Source organism: Lemur catta, chromosome 4 (genome assembly GCF_020740605.2).
Source record: "Lemur catta isolate mLemCat1 chromosome 4, mLemCat1.pri, whole genome shotgun sequence".
Taxonomy (NCBI): domain Eukaryota; kingdom Metazoa; phylum Chordata; class Mammalia; order Primates; family Lemuridae; genus Lemur; species Lemur catta.
Genome location: NC_059131.1, coordinates 55,217,027 through 55,238,655, shown reverse-complemented (window position 1 = coordinate 55,238,655; position 21,629 = coordinate 55,217,027). Strand labels below are relative to the sequence as shown.

Here is a 21,629-nt window from a genome sequence, read left to right as displayed (position 1 = left end):
TCAGAGAAGCCATCTCTGGGGGAGCCAGGGAGGGCCCCAGAGAGATGTCCCTCCCCTGCAGTGCAGCCCCCAGGCCGTGCCCCATGTCCTCATGGCCTTGCCTCCTCCCAGAATCTCCTCCCTTCCACACACATTGTGCAAAGAACAGTTTTTCAGTGGAGCAGGTCAGAGGAGAGTTAGAGAGAAAATGACACTAATGAAGAGGGAAAATCTTTTCTCCACATCACTTCCATCCTTTGGGGGGCTCTTTTGTTAGTATCATTTTCCAGCTCACTGCTGCGTTTCCCAGGATGGGAATTTACCAGCCATACCCTAAGAACCCTGAAAAACTGGGATATCCTTTTCCAAGGAAGGGGGAAGGGACATCTCCATAATGCCAAAGGTGGGATGTAGGGCTGGGAACAGGAACCATCTGGGATGACCCGTCCACACAAGGATGGGCCAAGGTAGGCACAAAATACATGGCCTCAGTAAAGAAGGCCATGACCTAAGGCCATGCATTGAGTCCCCACCCCTGCTGAGATCCCGGGGATGAGGGAGGGCCAGGGATGGGGTTGGGGGGAACCAGAAGGCTGGAGCCCCCCATCAGCCAAGGGCCACCCTGCATCCTTCAAGATTTCCCCTCTTCCAGACCCTAGCACAGACAGGGCTCTGGCTTTGGGGACAGAGATGGGAGGCCCAGATGGATGGAACTACCGTGAGCATTACTAATTATTGGTATTAATCATCTCGATTGTGATTTACCTTGGGGATTTCATCTTCAAGCATTTTTACCTCCTCCCGGCCTCCTCCTGGCCCCCGAAGCACCTCACACGCCCCCTGCCCCACTGTCAACCCCGTGCCTGCCCCAACCCCTCCCTGCTGGGCAGAGTGGTCTCCTCTGAGCATGAGCCCAAGCCTAGCAGGCCTAGGAAGGGTTTGGAGAGGTGGGAGGAAAGTGCCCTTCAAGTGTTCCAAACGATTTCATACCCAACTGAGGCTGAGAGGTAACAGCCGAAGCAAGCTCAGGGACCGTGGGTGACACTCCATCCCACCTCAGGCAAATCAAAAACTTCCTGGCCTCCAGCGCCCTCTCCCCTCCAGCAAAAACCCCAAGGCCCCGCTCCCCTGGTCATCCCCAAGGTGACAGCAACGTACGGTCTGTGGCTGGCGGAGGCTTGACCACACCTGCAGGCTCCTCTGAAGCGTAAAGAAATGGAAAAGGGGTTAGGAGAGGCGTGGCTGGGTTACATGCACGGCTGTGGATGCAGAGTTGGCAGACAGATAGGAAGACAGTTCCCGTGTGGGAAACAGATGTGCCCGAGGACCCACTGGCCCCCCAGCTGAAAATTTGTCACAAACTAAGTCATCCCCAGCCCCTGCCCAGCTGGACACAGCTCCCAGCACCACGGGAGCCCCCAGGGCCACCTGATCTGCCTGCGCATCTGGGTGCTCTGTTTGCCAACTGAAAACTGGGCCCAAAACTTGAGTCAACACATTCAAGAAATAACACAGAAAAGAAAATGTGCTTTTCCATATTGTAGCCAGATAAGTGAGGGAAACAAAGTACAGACACAAAGGAAGTGTGGGGGAAACACGAAAGGGCCAGAGCTGGGCAGCAGACACACCCGGCACTCCAACCCCAGCAGGCAGGTTGGCGCCCAGGACCAAGTGCCTGAGCTGGGGCATTTCAAGGCACAACATCTCCATCTAGTGGCCATTTCCAGTATTGCCGCTGAGGGCACCATGTTGCATTTTCACAACATCAGGCACTGGCATATGGCTTCTGGCACGTGCCGCTTACAGCAAAGCACAGTGCCAGGCGCTGCCCACTCGCTGAAGGCTCTGCGCACTTGGCTGAGCCCCTAAGTGTTGGTAAGGGGTGTCTAGAGATAAGAGAAGCAAGGAAGGAGATACTCTGGCACAATTCTAGGCTCTTGGAATCGGCCCCTCACTTCTAGGCAGGTACAAAGTGCCCCCAAATGAGTGGACACCCCTCAGTCTCCCTCCACCGTCCTCTCTGATTTCTGCCTCTTCTCCTTCCCTTACGCATTCTCAGACCAGCAAAGTGTAGCCAAGTCTGAGGTTTTGACCAAGCCTGGGGATGTGGTTGGTGAACTTGCTGATTATTTTCATTCAGTGTTCAGCTATTGCTGTTGCTGTCCTCCAAAGAAAAAATGCCTGTTACTATTCTGCCTTAGTTCCATGACTGTAGTTGGAAGCCAATAGCTGAGGGAACTGTTATGAAGGAAGAACGATCAGAAACAAGAGTGAAGAAGAGAGAAGAAGGATGTGTGGCAGCTGGAGATGAGGACAGGGCTGAAGAAGCGCAGGCAGAGGCAGCAAGGAGGGCCAGGCCCAGCCCCTCACTCTCCACAGCCAGGCCTCAGCTACGGATGCCGGCTGGTGAAGTCAGGGCTGCAGAAGTCACAGTTCATGGCCATCCTCACATCCACAGCAATGGGGCTTCGTCAGCGGGAGAGCCAGGCCCCCGGCCACGGGGAGCTTTACGCACAGCGACAGGACGACACAGGCACAGCTGCTGCCCTGAGGAGAGCAGTGGCCAGGGACCACCGGAAGGAAATAGATTCCATTTTAAACTCCTTCCAAATGATTACCAACAGGCCCGGCCTGTTATCTCGGGCTAACGAGGCCAAGGTCATAGTTCCAACCCCCATGTGCTTCTTGCGGAGGCAAACTCGGCTTCCCACCCAGACGGATTTTGAATGCTGGCTGCAGCCCAATGACCAGCGTGGACACAGATATCCCCCTGATCTCACCAGCCATCTGACCAACACAGGCCTCTGGTGGCCAGGAGAACCAAGTGGGTGGCTGTAGAGTAGCCTGTTTCCCGGCCACACCTCTTCACTAATTCACCCATTGGTTCATTCATTTGTTCATGCAGCAAACCTAACCAGGCACTGTACTAGGCACTTGGAGTGTGAAATAAGACATGGCCCTGCTGGCATCTTCGGCCAATGATTCCTAACGTGGGGTCACAGGTTGGTGGGTGCTGAGGTCCACCCAGGTTCTCTCCTCTGTGTCTGCAGACAGCTCATAAAGTCAAGGGCAGAGTGACCAGTAAAGCAACCGAGACAAAGCCTCTATTTATTCTTCATCACCCTTCTGCCAAAACACAACTGTTTTGGTGTGTTTTCCCTAAGCCCAGGGAACCCAGGCTGTGGAAGCCCCCAAACACAGATGAATACTCCAGTTTTGTGGCCTGAGCAACAAAGCCCAACTCCCTCACCTGGGGGAAGGTGAAGGCAATTAGACCTCCCAGCCCAGTGAGCCACAAGTCACAGCCCTGCAGACAGGCCCCAGCACATACGTGTCTCCTGGAGAAGCTAAGGCCACCACCTGCGGCCAGCCCTGCCAGCTCCCCCTGCCTCTCGGCACACCCCCAAGCCCATGGCGGCTGGCTGCCTGACACCAGCCCGCGCCAGGCAGAAGCAGAAACCAAGCACTGCTGGGAAATTAGCATCATCTGCATTCCAAAGACAAAAAGAAACTAACTTCAGATTTCTGAGCCGTGGAAAAAACTGTAGGATACAAGTGCTATTTATGTCGCGCAAATTTCCTATGTATAAAGTTATCAAAGAATCTGTGCGGGTTTCACAGGTCTTGTGTGCCTGTTACCTTTTGAAAGACCTGCAGCTTCTAAGGCAAGTGCTCTTTTTTAAAAAACAAAATTTTTACTTAATACTTTGGAGCACAGGATCCAAGGAATACTTTAATGTGCCCAGGCAAACTTGTGGGCAGAAGTGTTTAAGAGGTTAGTGTTAGGTCTTGTCCTCACTAGAAACAAAAACAAAAACACAAAAACAAGAACTCTTAGTTGGACCAAACAATCTGGTGAACCCTGCGGCGGGAGAATGTAAAGAAAGAACTCATTTTTGCCGTTCAGTTTGGTTTGGGCTCCGAGAGCCGTGAGGAAGCAAAGTGTTGTGCATCACTCAGATGTGCTAGAACCCCGCAACGTGGAGCGAAAACATAAAAGAGCTGAGAGGAGAGTTGGAGTGCCATGTTTTGAGGGGGACAAGTTCAAGGCTTGGCAGGAGCAAGGCAAGTGCTAACCTCAGGGCCAGAGAGAGGCTCCAGCCACAGAGAGGGACCCACCTCTGAGGGAAGGGACATCAGAGAATCTGAGCAGTCATAAAGAGCGGTTCCAGTCGGATCACTACATCTCTTTTATTGTCACACAGATCAAGCTATTTAACTGCATATTTAAAGTCAGTTGGCTGGTTAAAAGAAGATTCTCATTTCCAGAACCATCTTCGAGAGAAGGTGGTCCCGCCTTCGAACGCCTCCCTGAAGCACACTGGGTTGCCCATGACCCGAGCACCATCTAGTGGCCACAGAAACATTTTCCTCGCCTTCCCACTGAAGGATTTGTGACAGAGATGAAGGCTAACATGACCCCGAAGTGAAGGCTGTGGGAGGAGAAAGGGAAGATCTAAACTCTCCTGATGGCAGGCACAGCTGTAGCCTCATGAAACAGTGACTGTCAGAAAACAGTCGAAATGTCACATTGTACCTCTACCAGTGTCTGTCCCTGGATTCAGAGTCAGGGACAGCATCAGTCAGAAACTGGAGAAGAGATTCCTTCCACAGGGAGAGCACCGAGCTGTGAGGCAGCCAGAGCACCCTCTGTACCAGCGCCACAATGCGCGCCCCACCCCACCTCGAATCTTTCTACCTGTGCGTGCAAGGCAGACCTCGGAAACCGTCTGAACGGCTATTAGTGAAGGCGACTATGTGCTGGGACAGCTCATTCCCACAGTTAGGAGGGGAGAGGGCCGGGCCAGAGGAGCCAGAGACCAGTGCCTCCAGGAAGGCCGATTTTGTGTATTCCGCCAGCAAAGTGTCACTAGGAAATCAGAATGGCAGGGAGCAACCAGATGGTGCCGCTCCGTGAGGGTGCCTGGAAGTTCACTGTACCATTCTCTACTTTTGTACGTGTTTGAAATTTTCTACAATGAAAACTTTTTCTTAAAGTGTTTCAGAGAACCTAGAAAATGAGATTAGAGAAGATAGTGACTTCAAGAGCCCTGGGCAGAGTCTGAGCTAAAGATCTGAGGACAGACGGAGACCCGCGCCTCCTGCCTGCGGAAAGGCATCGACACAGGACACATCGTGGAGGGTGAATACGGAGGGGAGGGGACAGAACCAAGTGCCAACCAGGATAGGGCAACCACGTCGGGAACATTCAGAAAGAGTGTTCATCTGAATTTTTCAGGAAATTATTTGGAAACCTCAATAGAGTGCAAGAAGACATAGCCTCTGCAGAACATAAGCAAAACTTCTGGGAGAAAACAGACAAGGAGCAAAGAAGAAAAGAGAAATAGAAGAAAAGCAATAGAGGGAAAAGAAGGCTTGACAAGAAACTAAAAATGCCATATGAGAAGCAATGAAAAGCAGAACTGGTATAGAAAAAAATCAGATTAGTGATCCAAAAAGCCAACAATAATGATAATAAACATCAAACATTCCTTTAGAGTTTATTGTGTACCAGACACTATAAAAACCTCACATTTATAACCTCATTGGACCCTTACAACAATCTTATGAGGTTGGGACTTGTAAGAGCCCCATTTTATGGAAATAAGACTGGAGAGAGTCGCTGGGTTACAAAGAGGCAGAGCCAACAGAATCTGAACACAAGCTGGCTCATTCCAGAGCCGCAGCTCTCATCACTACCCCACCCTGCCTTCAGTTGTCCACGGCATAATGTCAGAATTTAAAAAAAAAATTCCTCAGCTTAGGTTTAAAAATTTACCATGTCGGGCCGGGTGCAGTGGCTCATGCCTGTAATCCTAGCACTCTGGGAGGCCAAGGTGGGAGGATCGCTCGAGGTCAGGAGTTCGAGACCAGCCTGAGCAAGAGCGAGATCCCGTCTCTACCAAAAAATAGAAAGAAATTAGCTGGACAACTAAAAATATATAGAGAAAAAAATTAGCTGGGCATGGTGGCACATGCCTGTAGTCCCAGCTACTCGAGAGGCTGAGACAGAAGGATTGCTTAAGCCCAGGAGTTTGAGGTTGCTGTGAGCTAGGCTGATGCCACAGGCACTCTAGCCAGGGCAAAAGAGTGAGACTCTATCTCCAAAAGAAATAAAAAATAAAAATTTACCATGTCTCAGACAAAATTCAATAACCAGTCCTGCACCTAGAGATATCAAAGTAATTTCCTAAACTGCAAGAAAAGCAATAAATTCCTAAAAGCAGCATCTAGTCAGGAAAAGTATGAACTACAAAGGCATCAAATAAGACTGCTCTCAAAAAATGCACCAAAATAAATTCAAAATAGGTTAAATATTTAAATGTGAAAAATAAAAATTTAAAAATAAAGTTAAATATAATCTTAGGGTTTGCTGAAGCATGATACATAGGGCAGAAACCATACTTTCATTATTTAAATTAAAAATTTGAAAATAAACACAGGAAGGTAATTTGAAAGTTAAAAAAGGAAACAAAATAAAACTAAAGAGAGTTAAAGAAAAGAGTACAAAGATGAAAAGTCCAATAAAGATTAAAAATAAACTTCTAACAAGACTAATAGAGAAAAAAAGGAGGAAAATTCAAACACATAGCATTAGAAATAAGAAAAAGGAAAACACCACAGGTAGAGAGAATTGTTTAAATTATAAAAGTTTGCTCTGCACAACACTATGTAAATAAATTAGACCTCAATGTAATGGATGCTTTTCTAGGAAAATATAAATTATCAAAATTGACTAGAATAAAAGTAACAAACTAAAAATAAAAACGATCACAGGAGAAATTGAAAAGTTTTCAAAGAGCTATTAGTATACCCACTCAAAAAGGGCACACAGCCCACATGGTTTTATGGGTGAATTATTTCAAACCCTCAAAAGACTATATTCTTATGTTATATAAACTGTTCCAGATGTTAGAGAAGACTTTAAATCTTTACAATTAATTTTACAGACCCAGCATAACCCAGATTCCAAAACCAAAGAAATTATAAGCAGACATACCAATGGATGATAACAGAAAGTCAAAAAACAGGCCCAAGAATACATTTAGGAGTTTAGTCAGTGATAATGTTGGTATTTCAAGATATAGGGAAAAGATTATTCAAAATACAGTGTTGGTATCAACAAAGAACAAATTTGAAAAAAGTGATGCTCTATCTCTGCCTTATTCACTAAGGAAAAGATTAACAGATTTGGCTACATAAAAATTTTAAATTTCTGTAGGTCAAAAACTATTAATTAGAAAATAAAACTGACAAGAATTATTTGCCACATATATGACAAGGGAAAAGTTAATATCCATATATATACAGAACCCTTACAAAACAATGAGAAAAAGATAAACTTAACATCAGAAATAAGGATCAAGAACATAAACAGGGGATTTATAACAGAATAAATATAATTATACAAACATATTATATATAAGTATAAAATATTTATTAAAGTATTTGAAATTTACATTGATCAACTTCACCAGCTATTAATGAAATGAAAATTAAGGCAACAATGAAATACCATTTTCACCTATCAAATTAACAAAGTTCTTTTTTAATATTATTCTTTTACCCTGTGTTGGTGCGGGTGCAGCAAAACAAGCTTATGGGATTGATTAGAGTATAAACATATAGTCCAGCCCTTTTTTTCTTTGTTTTCCTTTTTTTTTTTTCATCCTAGAGTCCAAAGGCAAGTTCAGTCTTTTTGAAGGGCAATATTGATATATACTAAAAGCCTTAAAAATGTTGAAATTCTTTAACACAGCAATTCAACTTTCAGGTATTTATCCAAAAAGAAACTCATGAATCGTATAAAAATTCAGCTACAAAAATATTCATTGCAAAGTTAGTTGTTTATAATGTAGAAAAATTAGAAAATACCTAAATATTCAACATTTACTAATGGATTAATATAATCCATTAATGTGGATTATATTAATAGTATATTCACACAATGGAATATGCGTATTCATTTAAAATTGTGTTGTAGAAGAACATTTAATAACATGAAAAGACACCTATGTTGTATTACCAAGTGACACAAAAACAATTTTCAAAACAGTTTGTTTTTAATGTGTGTGTGTGTGTGTGTGTATATCTCCAAGGATGTGTGTACACATATACATACAAGTACATGTATATATACAGACAGACAGACAGAAAAGTTCCCAGAATGCTAACAGTTCCTGTCTGAAGGAGTGGGCTTATGACTAAATTTTATATTCTTCTTTCAGATTACTTCATTTAAAATTTTATTTAGAATTTACTATAAATGATAATGGATTACTTTTCAATAGACCAGTGAAAGCTATTTCAATAGCTTTGAAACTGCTAGAGCTCAGTTGGCCAGCTAGAACCTGGTGGCCGGCACAGCGGCCGCCGGCCAACGTGTTATCTGCGAGAGTGAATTGTCTTCCTCCCACCAGTCAGTGGTGCCTCCCGCCACCCGCGTGTGGAGAAGCCTAAATGTCTGCAAGCCATCTCTCTCACCCGCCGGAGCCCTTCTCTGTGGCAAATGGGCAAAAAGGCCTTATAATCGTCCCTTTCCTGCAAACTCTCAAAACAAGAAGTGTAAGCCAGGCAGAGACGGGACAGGGAGAGCACAGGGGCCAGAGGGCGGAACACAGGCGGAACGTACCTTCTATTTCTCCTCCAGGGGTGGAGATTTTCGACATACTCAGGTAGGTGGTGGCCACGATGTCATTGTGAGTGAGGCGATCCCTAGAGCAAAGGAGCAGAGAGGGCCTGAACACAGAGGGGGACACAGGCCACAGCCCACCCAGGAAGGAAGTGGCCTCAGTTACACATCATGGGGAGTCCCAGTCCTCACTTTGGTAGTTACTGGCGCCCGATAGCCCCAGGGAAGAAGAAACTGCGCAGACAGCTCGCTCCAGACCCCCCTAGAGGGAACTAGTCCATCCCGCCAACCATCAGCACCCCGTCAGCCACCCAACCCCGGGCCTCCAGCCTGGGTCTCTGCAGGCACACCTGGAACTAGGTAGGCACACCTGGGTCTCTGCAGGCACACCCAGAACTAGGTAGGCACACCTGGGTCTCTGCAGGCACACCAGGAACTACGCAGGCACACCTGCCAGAGGCAGGGAGGCAGGGCCAGGGAGCAGGAGACTCCTCAGGGAGCCAGATTCCCAGACCCATGAGGAGCTGAGGAGGCTCCACAGAGCTAAAGAAATATCCAGATGGACAAAAAAACCAGGTAACCAGGAAGAAACTTCTCCAAGGCCACAGTCTTTTCAAGTAGCCCATGCTAAGGCACAATTTCTTTTTGTATCTAACTTTGTATGTGACGAAACACTTTTAACCTTTATCTCTCAGGAGCCTCACAACAGCCTTGAGAAACAAGTACTTTTATTACTGTCTCCGTTGCATCAGTGAGGAAACTGAGGCTGGGAGCCATGAAGGTACTTGCCCAAGGTCAGCCCCGGAGGGAGAAGCAAAGCCCAGACTGAAGCCCTGGTGCGCTGACTCCCGGCCCAGTGCCCGTCCCGTGGCACACACCATGCGGAGACTGTCCTGCTTCCCAAGGAAAGGCTTCTCTCCTCCCCAGCCAGCGCAGGGGCCGATGGGTGGGAGCTCAAGGAGACTACCATTGGCCAACAACGTTCTGTGCAGACCCGCCCTCTGAACCCCACACCTGCTCCTTGATAATAGTAATAGCTAAATGTATTAAGCACCTACTAAGAGCCAAGCACTGTGCTAAAACCACCAAGTGACTTAACTCATTAATCCGCACGTCAGGTACTGTCATACAATTAGCCCCAATTTCAGATGAGGAAACTGAAGTTTAAAAGGTGAAATGATTTGCAAGATGGCAAAGCTAGGGTTTGAGGCCAGATATACTGACGTGGAAACCAGAGCTTTGATTGCAGCAACCCGTTGCTTCCTTGGCAGGCTGGCCCCGGGGTTCTCACCATAGCAACTTTGACCCCCAGGGAACATTTGACAACGTCTGAAAACATCTTCTGTGAGGGGGGATGTTACTGGCATCTGGTGGGTACAGGCTATGGTTGTTGCTGAACATCCTACAATGCACGGAACAGACCCCCACAACAAAGAATATTCCAGCCCCAAATGTCAACAGTGCTGAGGTTGAGAAACACTGGGTGGGGGTTCAGGAAGCTTCTCGCTGTGCTTTCCTTCCTCCCAGTGCCCCTGAGGCCCCTCTCCCTGCTGTGAGTACCTTAGCCCCAGGCATCTCCAGAGATGACACATCCCAGCCCCATTGTGAAAGACACACCTGGGCGCCTGATCTTATCCTTCTTTTAAATCCCCTAACCCCATGAGATACCCCATCTCTGTGCACCCTTCCCTCCTCCTTGTATTTCCCAGGGGGGTAACTAAGCTTTGATCTTGAAGTTTTCCATCAGAACTGGGACTGCATTAGGGAGAATGACTTGTTAGCACAGATCTTTATCATTTTTCCTAGTGAATGATGTTAGGAAGAACTGGAAAGTAAAAATTTCCTGAACATTTTACAATGATGTCAACACAATAAGCAGCAACAGTTGATGGCATTTTTAAACTGTCTTCATGACTAATCCCTAGAAAAAGGTCAGCACTTGAAGAGGAATCGGATTTCTGACTTCTGGCCTTATCTGAATCTGGGAAAAGAAGGAAAAAGAATGGGAGGAGAGAGGTTTTGTTTTTTAAGGAGGTTGGGGGTGATCTGGGATTTTTTGTTTTTAAATGAGAAAGGAATTTTTAAAGGTTTGAATGGAAAACTAAGTTAAAGAGGAAAGGCCATATGGACCATATCATATTTCCAGGATGCAGGTAATAACAGGTATCTACAGGCTGGACATGGCAGCTCACACCTGTAATCCTAGCACTTTGGGAGGTTGAGGTGGGAGGATTGCTTGAGCCCAGGAGTTTGAGGTTACAGTGAGCTATGATTGGGCCACTGCACTCTAGTCCAGGGCAACAGAGTAAGACTTGGTCTCAAAAAAAAAAATGTATCTGCATTTTCTGGGAAGAAAGCGCTCTTCTTGATAGGAACTTGCAGCAGCAGAATGCTTTCTGGCCAAGAGTTGGGTTTTGGGGCTTGGGGTTGCTTTTGGAAAATACAGCAAGTCTGAAAATAGACTCACAATAAAAATGCCACTTCAACCCAAACCAGAGATGCAACCACTAGATTCTGTAATGTGTTTGGATTGTACAGTATGCTGATGCCTTTGACACAGCTCACCTGGACGTGGGCCAGGCTCATCCACAACACAGGGGACCCGCACCCACATGCATCCACATGCACAAACACGCACAGGCACACACAGCCAGCTGCCCACAGTCAGCGCAACACATACACTTTCCAAGCTGGCCCTGGGACGTAAAGCCCATGTCTCCTCCAAACCGCTTCCCCACGGCACATACCCGTGGTCGCGGCCCTCCTGGCTGCTCCCTTCCTCTCTCTCATTCTCACAAGCTGTTTTCTTTCGGCCTGGGGAACTGGCACACAGCTTAGTGGCTCTGTGGCCCAGGGGTTTTTCCCTGGTCTCTCATTATCCTCCTGGTCGGGAGTGCCATGGGCATGAGACCAAAGGAGAACACTCTGGAGAACCACATAGCCAAGACCTTTGGGGGCAAAGAAAGGACAATTCTCCCTTTTTGGAAAGCCTGGGGCCCTGGGATCACACGTGTGGACCCCCTCACTCGTGAGAGAGATCCCCTCAACGTAGCAGCAGGCAGCATGGCCCAGTGGTTTGGAGCACAGGCTTTGGAAGCAGCAGGCTTAAGTTTAAGCCTGGCCTCAGCTGCTTTGCAGCTGTCACCTCAGGCAAGTCACTCAATCTTCCCCAGTCTACCTCCTCATCTGTGAACTGTGAACTATGCCATAGAACTGAGTTGAGGGCAGATGGGATGATGCAAGTCAAGTGCTTGCTGGGCATGGGGTTTGGCATCCAAGTGTTAGATACTATTATTTTTCTAAGATGCCCATGGGCTATTGTCCTCACCTGCTGCACACCTGCAGTGGTGTGTCCTGCTCAGGCAACCTGGCCCGCTTCCCCAGCCTGGGGACCCTTCCTTTTATCCTCCCAACCCAGAGGGGCATTGTGGCCCATCTTCCCAGAAGCTCGGCTCTTTCCCACTCCCTTGCCCAGGATTGTGAGCCTTTCCTCACTGGGATGCCCTTGCCATGGACTTCTCAAAACCTCACCCCTCCTGCCAGGCCATCGCCCACCCACCTCCTCCAGGAAGCCTTCCCTCTCTACCCGCCCCCGCAGCCCCACCTATCTGCCTTCAGGGCAGACGTCCTGCCCCCAGCCAGCAGGGCTGTGAGTAAGCTTCCCGAGAACTGCCCACACCCTCTCCTTCTCTGGCTCCCAGTGGCCCCTCAGGTCAGCTCTCTCTAAAGACTCCCAAGCTCAGGACTCACCAGTCTATGACACGAATCCTCATTTTTTCACACATCGAGGGAAACTGAGGAGGGAAGAGAGGTGTGTTGGGAGTAGAGTCCTTTTGAAGACAGCTACACCCCGTCCTCCAAGCAGAAGGCAGGATATAGGCAGAATGCTGCAGAGTCAGGGAGCCCTGCACCTCCCAACGCCCAGAGCCCCCGGGGGCCTCCATGGGTGGGCCAGAGGGAGGGTGGGGCTCACCATGGCAGGCAGCGTGACATTCTGGTTCCACTGAGGGTTGGCTGTCTTCTCCAAGATCTTGCTGCAGAGCTGGAAGACACAAGACAGGTGGATCGAGCTCCATGGGGATGCAGGGCTCCCTCAGGGACCACCACACCAGCAGCGGCCATTCTCTGCCACGCTGGCTGCCCTCAGGCTGAGTGTCAGACCCTGGGGTCTTGGGGCCTGGTGCGGTGGGCTCACACACAGAGAGTCTTTGCAGAGACAAAGCTTAATAGAAGGTCAGACCCAGAGCCAGGGAGCGGGTGGGGGTGGGCGGGTTGTCTGAATGCCACAGCTCTTCTACCCTAAACTCACACCTCTGGCTGGATGTGCCCTCCCACCTCCATTGTGGCTGTGACCCTCAATGTGGGGGCCCTGAGTCCAGTCCAGACAGGCTTTCCCAGAGGTGCCCCCTTTGCCCATCAACCCAGACCTCCTGCCGCTTCGGAAGTGAGCCCTAGAAGGTCAGAGATGGGGGCGGGGGCTTGGAGGCCGTGCATGGGCATCTGAGAGTGAAGGAACATTCAGTGATGATACCAACCCTACAAGCCACCATCTGCCTCAGACCAACCCTGCCCTAAAGACTGGGCTTTTCACAAACAAGAAATCTCGCAGGAGTGGAAACTAGATCCAAGCCAGCAGCTCTCGGGCCAGCTCTGCCCTCGGGCCAGCTCTGCCCTCGGAGCCCATGGGGCGCACCAGGCCCCTTAGCCAGCCCCAGGGCAGCCTGTGCCCACACATGGGGACAGTAGGTAAAGACTCAGTTTCAGATACGTAGATCCTAGTAGGTCTACATGTTCTACACATAAAAATAATGAGCCGCTTTTTCAGAGCATTTACTGCAAGCCTTACACAGTGGCGAGTATTTTATGTGCATTATCTCATTTAATGAGCATCTGACTTAGATCAGAGATTTTGGGGCCCCAGGGAAAGGATTTTGTCTCCATCCCTGGTCCACTCTGTGCCAGCGCCTGTCCCCACCTTCCCCCTCATGCCTGTAAAAAGAGCCCAAACAAAGGCTACACAGGGCTGGGGGCAGGGCTGGGGGGACAAGATTTGGCCTTGTGTTAGCCAAGAGAGGAGTAAGGAAAGGGGAGATGAACAATCCAATGGGACAATTAGCAAAGAGTGGAAGAGACAGTTCACAGGATTAGACACACAAAGGGTTGTGAAGCATATAAAAAGATGCTTAATCTCACTCATAATAAAAGAAACACAAAACTAATGAGATATCATTTCTCATCCATCAGATTCATAAAATCTTAAGTCTGACCGACCACTATTGGCAAGGCTATGGAAAAACTGCATGCTCATATTTTGCTAGTGGGAAAACAAAATAGTCTGACCACTTCAGAGAACAAGTGGCCACTATCTATTACAATTTCAAATGCATATTCCCACTGACCTATCAGTTCTACCTCTAGACATTTATCCTACAGAAATACTCACACATGTGTGGAATGACAATGTGTGAAGTTATTCACTGCAGCATGGCTCGAACCAATAAGGATTTGGAAAAGCCCATTTGTCCACCAATAGAGGACAGGTTAAGTAAGTTATGGCCCATCCACATGATGGAGTACTATGCAGCTCTAAAAAAATGAGGATCACTTCATGTACTGATATGAAAAAATCTCCAAGTTATATTATTAAGTAGAAAAAGCAAACTACAGATCAGTGAGTATAATGTGCAACAATGTATGTTAAAAGGGTAAAAGAGGCCAAATGCGGTGGCTCATGCCTGTATCCCAGCACTTTGGGAGGCCGAGGCAGGAAGATCACTTGAGCCCAAGAGTTAGAGACCAGCCCAGGCAACATAGCAAGACTCCATCTCTACAAAAAAAGAGAAAAATTAGCCAGGCATGGTGATGTGTGCCCGTAGTCCAAGCTACACGGGAGGATGAGGTGGGAGGATCGCTTGACCCAGGAGTTTGGGGTTACAATGAGTTATGATCACACCACCCCACTCTACTTTGGGCAACAGAGTAAGACCTTGTTTCTAAAAAAATAACAATAATAAATAAAAGGTAAAAGATAAGAATCTATTATCATATTTGCTTGCATACGCATAATAAAACCAGAATGATATGAAAGAAACTGCAGTGGTTTCCTTTGAAAAGAAGAAATCGAGTGGATCAATTCTTGGATAGAATACAGGATGGCGACTTTTCATGATAGATTCATTGCTAGATGATAGACAGAATAAATGCATACAGTATATGGAATAAACGTATTACCTAATTCAAAAATCAGATAAATGAAATTTTAAAACAAAAGCAAAAGAAAGGACTCTATCGAGACACAGCTGAGAGGCCCTGTCAACATTGGGCCCTAGCTCCCTGGAACAAGAAGGCACAGGGTGTCCACACACACGCAGTGCCCATGGGGCCTGCTTCGGCCTCTGCCCCAGGGGTCTGAGGCCCCCTCCACAGCAAGTCCCTCAACCCAGTGCCCTCAGGGGCTGGCTCCCTGTGACAGAGCCACAGCCATGTGGGAGTGAGGGCTTGAACAACAGCCGGTCCAACTGACACACCCCAGGCCAGCACTGCTGCTGAGCCTAGAGGTGCCCGCCAGCCTCCCCCTCCTGTCCCACCCGCACACACTCGCCAGGGCAGCACCATGCTTCCTCTTCCTCCTCCTCCTCCTCCTCCTCTTACCTCTTTTTGTTCCCTTCACCTTTTTTCTTTTTCCTCCTTCACTTTCTGATGGAATGTTATTGTAGGAAATTTCTGGAGGACTATTTGACCAACTGTATCAAATACTTAAAAATAAGCCCTTTGACCTAGCAACCCTCATTCTAGAAACTTCCCTATGGAAAAGCCATCAGAGTGTGGACAAAGATTCCTGTATGCTGATGTCTGTCACAAGGTTGTTTATAAAAAAGGAAAATTAGAACTTTACAGATAGCCAAGAATAGGTTAAATGTTATGATATATTCATCTACTGGAATATTACACAGCCATCAAAAAATTCACTTCAAAGACTATTTAATAACCTGAGAAAATATTAGACAATAAAAGCAGCTTACCAGACTGCCTATTTGATTCTCATTATTCATGGCAGTTGTGGTCTATAACGTCACCATGAACAGTGGATTAGTAGATCCTGAGTCATTACCCCTTGCGGAAATGTAGGGTTAGGTTCCTGCCAGCCTCTGTCACAACATTTTTGTCAACTGATCAATACATAGTCTTGCTGTATGTGTGTTTCTGTTGAAGGACACCTTATTTAACATATATATTGTTGACTCATTAACATTGAACTCATGGCCAACAGCAAAATGACTCATGCCTGAGTGAAGCTCACCTAACACACGTACTCCCCACAGGCGCCTCAAGGCCTTCTTGAGCCTAAGAGCACCAGACAGCACTTCAGCACCATGCCCAGGGGCCATTTTAAACAGCGAAATCACCAACAAAAGGTATAATAATGCGAACAAGGTGGCATTACATAGACAAGAAAAGGACACAGTTATAACATGAGAGCTGAAACAAGGAGGTAGAGTGTCCCCTTGTTGGACCTCGGCAACCAACATGCACACTGAGCAGCACAAAATTTTTGAAGCTCTGCACACATCCACAAATGACCACAAAAATGCCCTGAGTGTTGATTTTGGGATTACAAATAAATTTTAGTGAGTAGGCAAATTGGCGAATACAGAATCCATGAATAATGAAAATCAACTGTAATCTGAGTCCAGTTTTTTTACAGTGGGAGGTGGGAGAGGGGCAGGGAGGGGTAGTGAGAGCCAAAGAGAGAAAACATACTAGAAGGAAATGCACACAATGTTAATTTAATGGTCCTGATCCCTGCGATGGTGTGGGGTACAGAATACGGTGCAGGCTTTTTTGTTTTCCTTTTCTCTGATTTTTTTCAAATGTTTTTACAACTAATGGGTTTGATTCATGCACTCAGAAAATTGAAGTTGTTTTAAAACTTCCTGCCCTGCCCTACAAGTACCCCCGCTTTCCTTTTCCAGTACTATGAAGTGCATAGTTACATGTGCACGGGCACACACACACACACAAACACTCCTATCCCCTTAGTAACGTGGCCAAATGAGGAATGGTTCACATCTTGGATAGCAGTGCCACCAAGTGTTCATAAGAGGAAATGCAAGGATGGCCAGGCTGGGGTGTGTGGACACACAGAAGACAAAACCTCAAGGCTCTTCAGATTAGGATGTAATGAGAAAAAGTGACACACACACAGGCTAAGAGAAAGGGAGAGGCAGGATGATACAGGCAGTAAAGGCAGCAGAGAGTGCAGAAAGGCCACGAGGAGGTGGCAGAGAGAAGAGGATGCAAAGGCCCGGGGACCCCCAGAGGAGGCTGACCATATGAAGCTTTCAAGAGGGAGGGTTTCAGCTTCCCCCTTCGATATAAGCTCATTCTTCAACTCCCCCCGTCTCCTTCTAGAGAGGATGAGAGGTGTAACATCTTGCTTTAGCCAGGCTGACAAACCTCTCTATATGGTCCCTTGCCTTGGCCACATCCCTCACTGCTGCTAGACATTCACACCTTCCTACAAAAATCCCCAAGGCCACCCAAGGGCATCTCAGAACAGAAGAGCTAGGAGACCAAAGGTGCTGGCAAGGACTCGGGAGCAGCCAGGAGCCCCAGTCTGAGCCTTAGCTCTAAGGAAAGCAATGAATTTGAAGGCAAGTTGGTCTTGGTTCTAGCCACCATCAAAGCAGCCTTCCACGTTGGAAATGAGAAATAAAAATCTCAGGACATGACTTCATGACTGTCCCGATCTGTCAAGGGAGAAAATTGATCCTAGTCCTTGGAGCAAGTGTCCCACAGAACTGTCCAGCCACATCTTCCTGTTTCCTTCCTACCTCCAAGCACCCTGTGCCAGCCCCTCCTGAGGTCAGGTACGGGGCATCAGACCTGGACCCCAAGCCCAAACCAAAACCTGCACTCAGGTAAGAATCTGCAATGAGCATTTACACCTGAGTGTGAGTGAGTTTAAAATCTGCGTTACTTCCCCACATACATTTTCGTTGAGACCCTGTGCTATTCTCTGGGGAGGGAGGCACCAGCTCAAAGGGCTCCCGACGGCCAGCTGCAGGGAAATGCACGCAATCAGACACACTAATGGCTGATTTTAATACATTGACTTAATAAGGATTATTGAGGTTCATAGTAATCACACAAAGGGGCAGGAGGAACAAGGCTCTTCTTAACGGGAAAATGCCAGCTCCTAAAGAGAGAAGTCATGATAAAAATCACCACTTTGCAGCCCCAAGTAAATGACTTATCAAGGTCAGTGGATGCCTAGACCGCTAGGTAAGAGGTTGCTGAGAAACAGGATATCCGCACAATGCCAAGATATCGCCCACAGATTACTTGCTAATTAAGAAGCGGGAACATTGACTTTCGCAAGGGAGAGGTCCGGAGACACCACCTCAGCCAAGCGCTCAGACGATCATCACCCTTGATAGGACAACCCAGCATCACTGCTTCCTGCCGTGATGCAATATGACATACAGAACATGGCCTAGGATGCGCTGTTGCCAAAATACTTAATCTGAGCCTAACCAAGTCTCTAGACTATAACTTTCAGTTTACAGGAAACACAGGAGCCAGAGAAACAAGTTAAACACCAGAAACAAACAATCAAACAAATCTGGAACTTGGACAAATGGCCAGGACTCTTCAAAAATTCAGTGCCATGAGGTGAGAAAAATGGGAGGGGGGGGACTGCTGTGTGGTCCTGGGAAGAGACGTCAGTGGCTGTGGCGGCAGCAGGAAGGGTTGGGCCCTGGGGACGTGTTTGAAGTCAAGCGCTAGAGGTGGCATGTTTGATGTGGAGAGATGAGAAAGAGGGATCGAGGCAGGCCCCCATTTCTGCCTTTGATGGGGGTCCCTGGTTAAGACAGAGGCTCCTGGACATGGGGCAGAGAAAGTGACCCCTATGAATAACTCAGAGGGGTGGCTGGTGGAGCTGTTTAGAGACATGGAGAGGTCTGGGGTTGGAGGGGGTGGTCAGAGCTAAAGACAGCTGGGAGTCCTCCGTAGAGGTGATGGCCGACACCTAGGAGCACCAGGGGAGAGGCAGGGGGGCAAACACGAATGCCAGGGGCCGCCAGCCTGTATGGACAGAGGGGCTGGGACAGAAACTAACAGGGACTGGAGTGACAGCTCAAGCCTCTGGGCAGAGGGGTGGGCTGCAAGGGCGAGGGGAATGTACGGGTGATCCCTAGGGCACTCAACAGGGTGGTCTTCCTCTGCCCAACTCCCGCTACAACTTTTTAAAAACAATCATAATTTTATTTTTAAAAAAGTTTCCCTATCTTTATGCCTTCACATCAGGTTTCCATGCTATTGTTTCATTTTTCCCCAAATATTCCTCTACCTATACACTGTCCGACATCCTCTCTGGGTCCGTCCATGCCTGTGCGTCTGTCCGTCCACGCTCGTGTGCGGGGCAGCCCCAGAGAGCTGGGCCTGCGGGGGAGTCTCGCCGCACATCGCAGGACCGGCCCCTGTGTGCGTGCGCCTCTCATGGGGGCGCCTCTGTCCTGCTCTGCCCAGCACCACCTACGGAGGCGCCCGGAAGTCCCCCTCCCACAAGAAGCCCCCTACGCCCTTGCTCCTTACCATTTTCCCAGCAAAGCTGACCTCCACAAAGGGGTCCACCAGGTTCTTCTTGTTGCTGTCAAAGCCGAAGATCTGCTTCACGTTGTCCATCACAGCATCGTCCACTGCGGAGAGGGGACGCCAGTCACTGCCTGCCTGCTGTCCCACCCCAACTGCCTCCCTGTCTGTCTCCAGGCAGTCCTCATACGGGGACTCAGCCCGGGGACTCCCAAGAGGGAGGACTGTCTCAGAGTAGCAGCTTCTGAGGGCACTGGGTGGCTTCATCACCACCCCAGGACAGCTCATCCTCTGTCCCCTCTGCTTTCAAAGCTTTCGGAACAGATCTGCCAACTGACTGACTGCTTGACTGATTAGAAATCGATACTGCTAAGGGCAGCAAATAATTCAGAAAAGGACTGGAAAATGCTATAATAATATCCCATTACTGGTGCCTGGTGACATTTTCCTTTATAGCCATTAGCACAGTGATTTGCCTAAAGTTAACCAGTAAGTCAATTCTGGTTTTTAAAAAGATAAAATAAGAAGAGTTTTTAATCTATGTTGCCCCAAACCAATTATTTTACTGAATTAGCCAGATTATTTATACCAATAGGTAGATGATAGATAGGTAGATCTGTGTATGTGTATATACATGTATAAGTACATATATGTACATACAGCATATGTTATGTTTATATGCACATGAATGAGCAGAGGGGGATTATCTGTTAGCTAATGTTTGCATGAATACAATAGGCAGCAAAAATTAGCAGATATTTATGTTCTGTTTATCCATCTGTTTGTGTTTTTACTTATATTTAAACAGCATTGCAGAGAATTCAACACAGTTCTTTACCCTAAGAAAAGCAAACGTTAGTATTTCCCCATGCCCCTTTGCAAGCTCATCAGCCTCACTTTCTACATAATTACAACAATAAATGTGTTTAAGCCTGTGTTCTAATGCCCATTACTCTTTTCAAGGCTTTCCCCATGATTTTGGTCCAAATAAGCTTGTACAGAAGGAACCCCGTTTATTTGCTGAGGTCAGTAATCAAAGCAGAAACCCTCAAACAATTCGCTTCATGGAACAATTGTAACCAGGGCCCAAGCTGCAAACGCTCTAGCTGACTCCACTGTGGACAGTGACTGGCTTGCTTATGCTAATCTACGCTCTAAAATATCGGCTAGCAGCTGGGCCACACAAGAACCACCAGGGGAGCCTTTAAACCCCACCCATTCATGAGCTGTACCCCAAGCCGAGTCAATCAGAAATGCTGGAAGAGGACCCAGGCACCAGGACTGTCTAAAGCTGCCCAGGTGATTCTAATGTCAGCCCAGGCTGACAGCCTGAATATTATATATTCCGTATAATTCCCTTAGCATTTACTCCCCACAGGGTGGGTCCAATACCAGGCCAGCCACTGTGAGAAACCAGACAGTGGCCACACTGGCCTTCCTGGGAGGAAGTGGAGACGGCCACAAGTAGGGTGACCCACTGTCTCAGTTTGCTGGGGACTGAGGAGCTTCCTGGAACGTGGTACTTTCAATGTAAAACTAAGACAGTTCCAGGAAAACAAAGATGGTGGGTCACCTGGTGGACCAGCGTTCTTCATCTGTGGGGACAATGGCCCCAGGTGTCCTTCAGGCAAACCTTCCAACCTTAAAGCAACTGTCCCCGGCCCAGGTCTGCTGACCTGCAGGCCAGGGCTTCCTCGCAGAGGAAGGAGAATCAGTGAGAGCCAGCCCTGAGAGCAGAACAGAGTCCAGATGGTGCCGACTCCCCAGTGAGAACCAAGAAAATGGGCCCACAGACTGGGTAAACAGGCAGACCAGGCACGGGGGACGCTGGGATGCAGCCCAGGGGCAGCTGTTACTCTCAGGATTTCTTGCATCTCTGTAACTCTACCAGCATCTATTACTTCTTGTTACATTCGATTGCTTTTGTTAAGTACTGAGAAAAACCCTTTGGAAACCTAGGGAGGGTCTGAAGCACCCCCCAGACAGAGGGGAGGGAGAGCTGGGCCGGCAGGGGCAGGAAGCCAGGTGGGAGGCTCTGGCAGGGGCTAAGAGGGTCTCTCCTTCCCCCAGGGAGCTGACCCTGGCCCCCCACAGCTGTCCCCACTGCAGCCTCCTGCAGGCCTCCGCGGCAAGGGGGTGGGAGTGGGAGTGCCACACTCACTCTGGGGCAAGTCCTCAGCCCTGAAGACCTTCAGGCAGAAGTGGGCTCCTCGCAGGGCCACGCCCGTGGGCCTGAGCAGGTTGCCTTCGATGTCCTCCTTGTCTTCAGAGGGGTCTTTTCTCTCCAGCTACAAAGCAAGCTGAATGTGATTCCTTCCTGCACTCTTGAGCACAATGTTTTCCCTTCCCTCTCTAAGAGCTCGAATGTTGCGTTCTGAAGTAGGGCAGATCTTGCTCTGCCACTTACAACTGCACGATCACA

General features: G+C 48.2%; 1 protein-coding gene across 18 annotated transcripts in view; it reads right to left on the bottom strand.

Moving 5' to 3' along the window:
• The window catches only part of DYSF (dysferlin), a 201,459-nt gene that overhangs the window by 122,139 nt on the left and 57,691 nt on the right, over nt 1–21,629 (bottom strand). For 10 of the 18 annotated variants that reach the window (XM_045549836.1, XM_045549838.1, XM_045549844.1 and 7 more), the window contains 6 exons: nt 21,369–21,495; nt 19,211–19,314; nt 12,585–12,653; nt 12,362–12,405; nt 8,612–8,694; nt 1,138–1,179 (listed from right to left, as the gene is read on the bottom strand). In XM_045549836.1, the coding sequence (XP_045405792.1) occupies nt 1,138–1,179; nt 8,612–8,694; nt 12,362–12,405; nt 12,585–12,653; nt 19,211–19,314; nt 21,369–21,495 (469 nt within the window). The remainder of the gene's footprint in view (nt 1–1,137; nt 1,180–8,611; nt 8,695–12,361; nt 12,406–12,584; nt 12,654–19,210; nt 19,315–21,368; nt 21,496–21,629) is intronic. The other 8 variants (XM_045549833.1, XM_045549840.1, XM_045549842.1 and 5 more) reach the window with 1 other exon arrangement.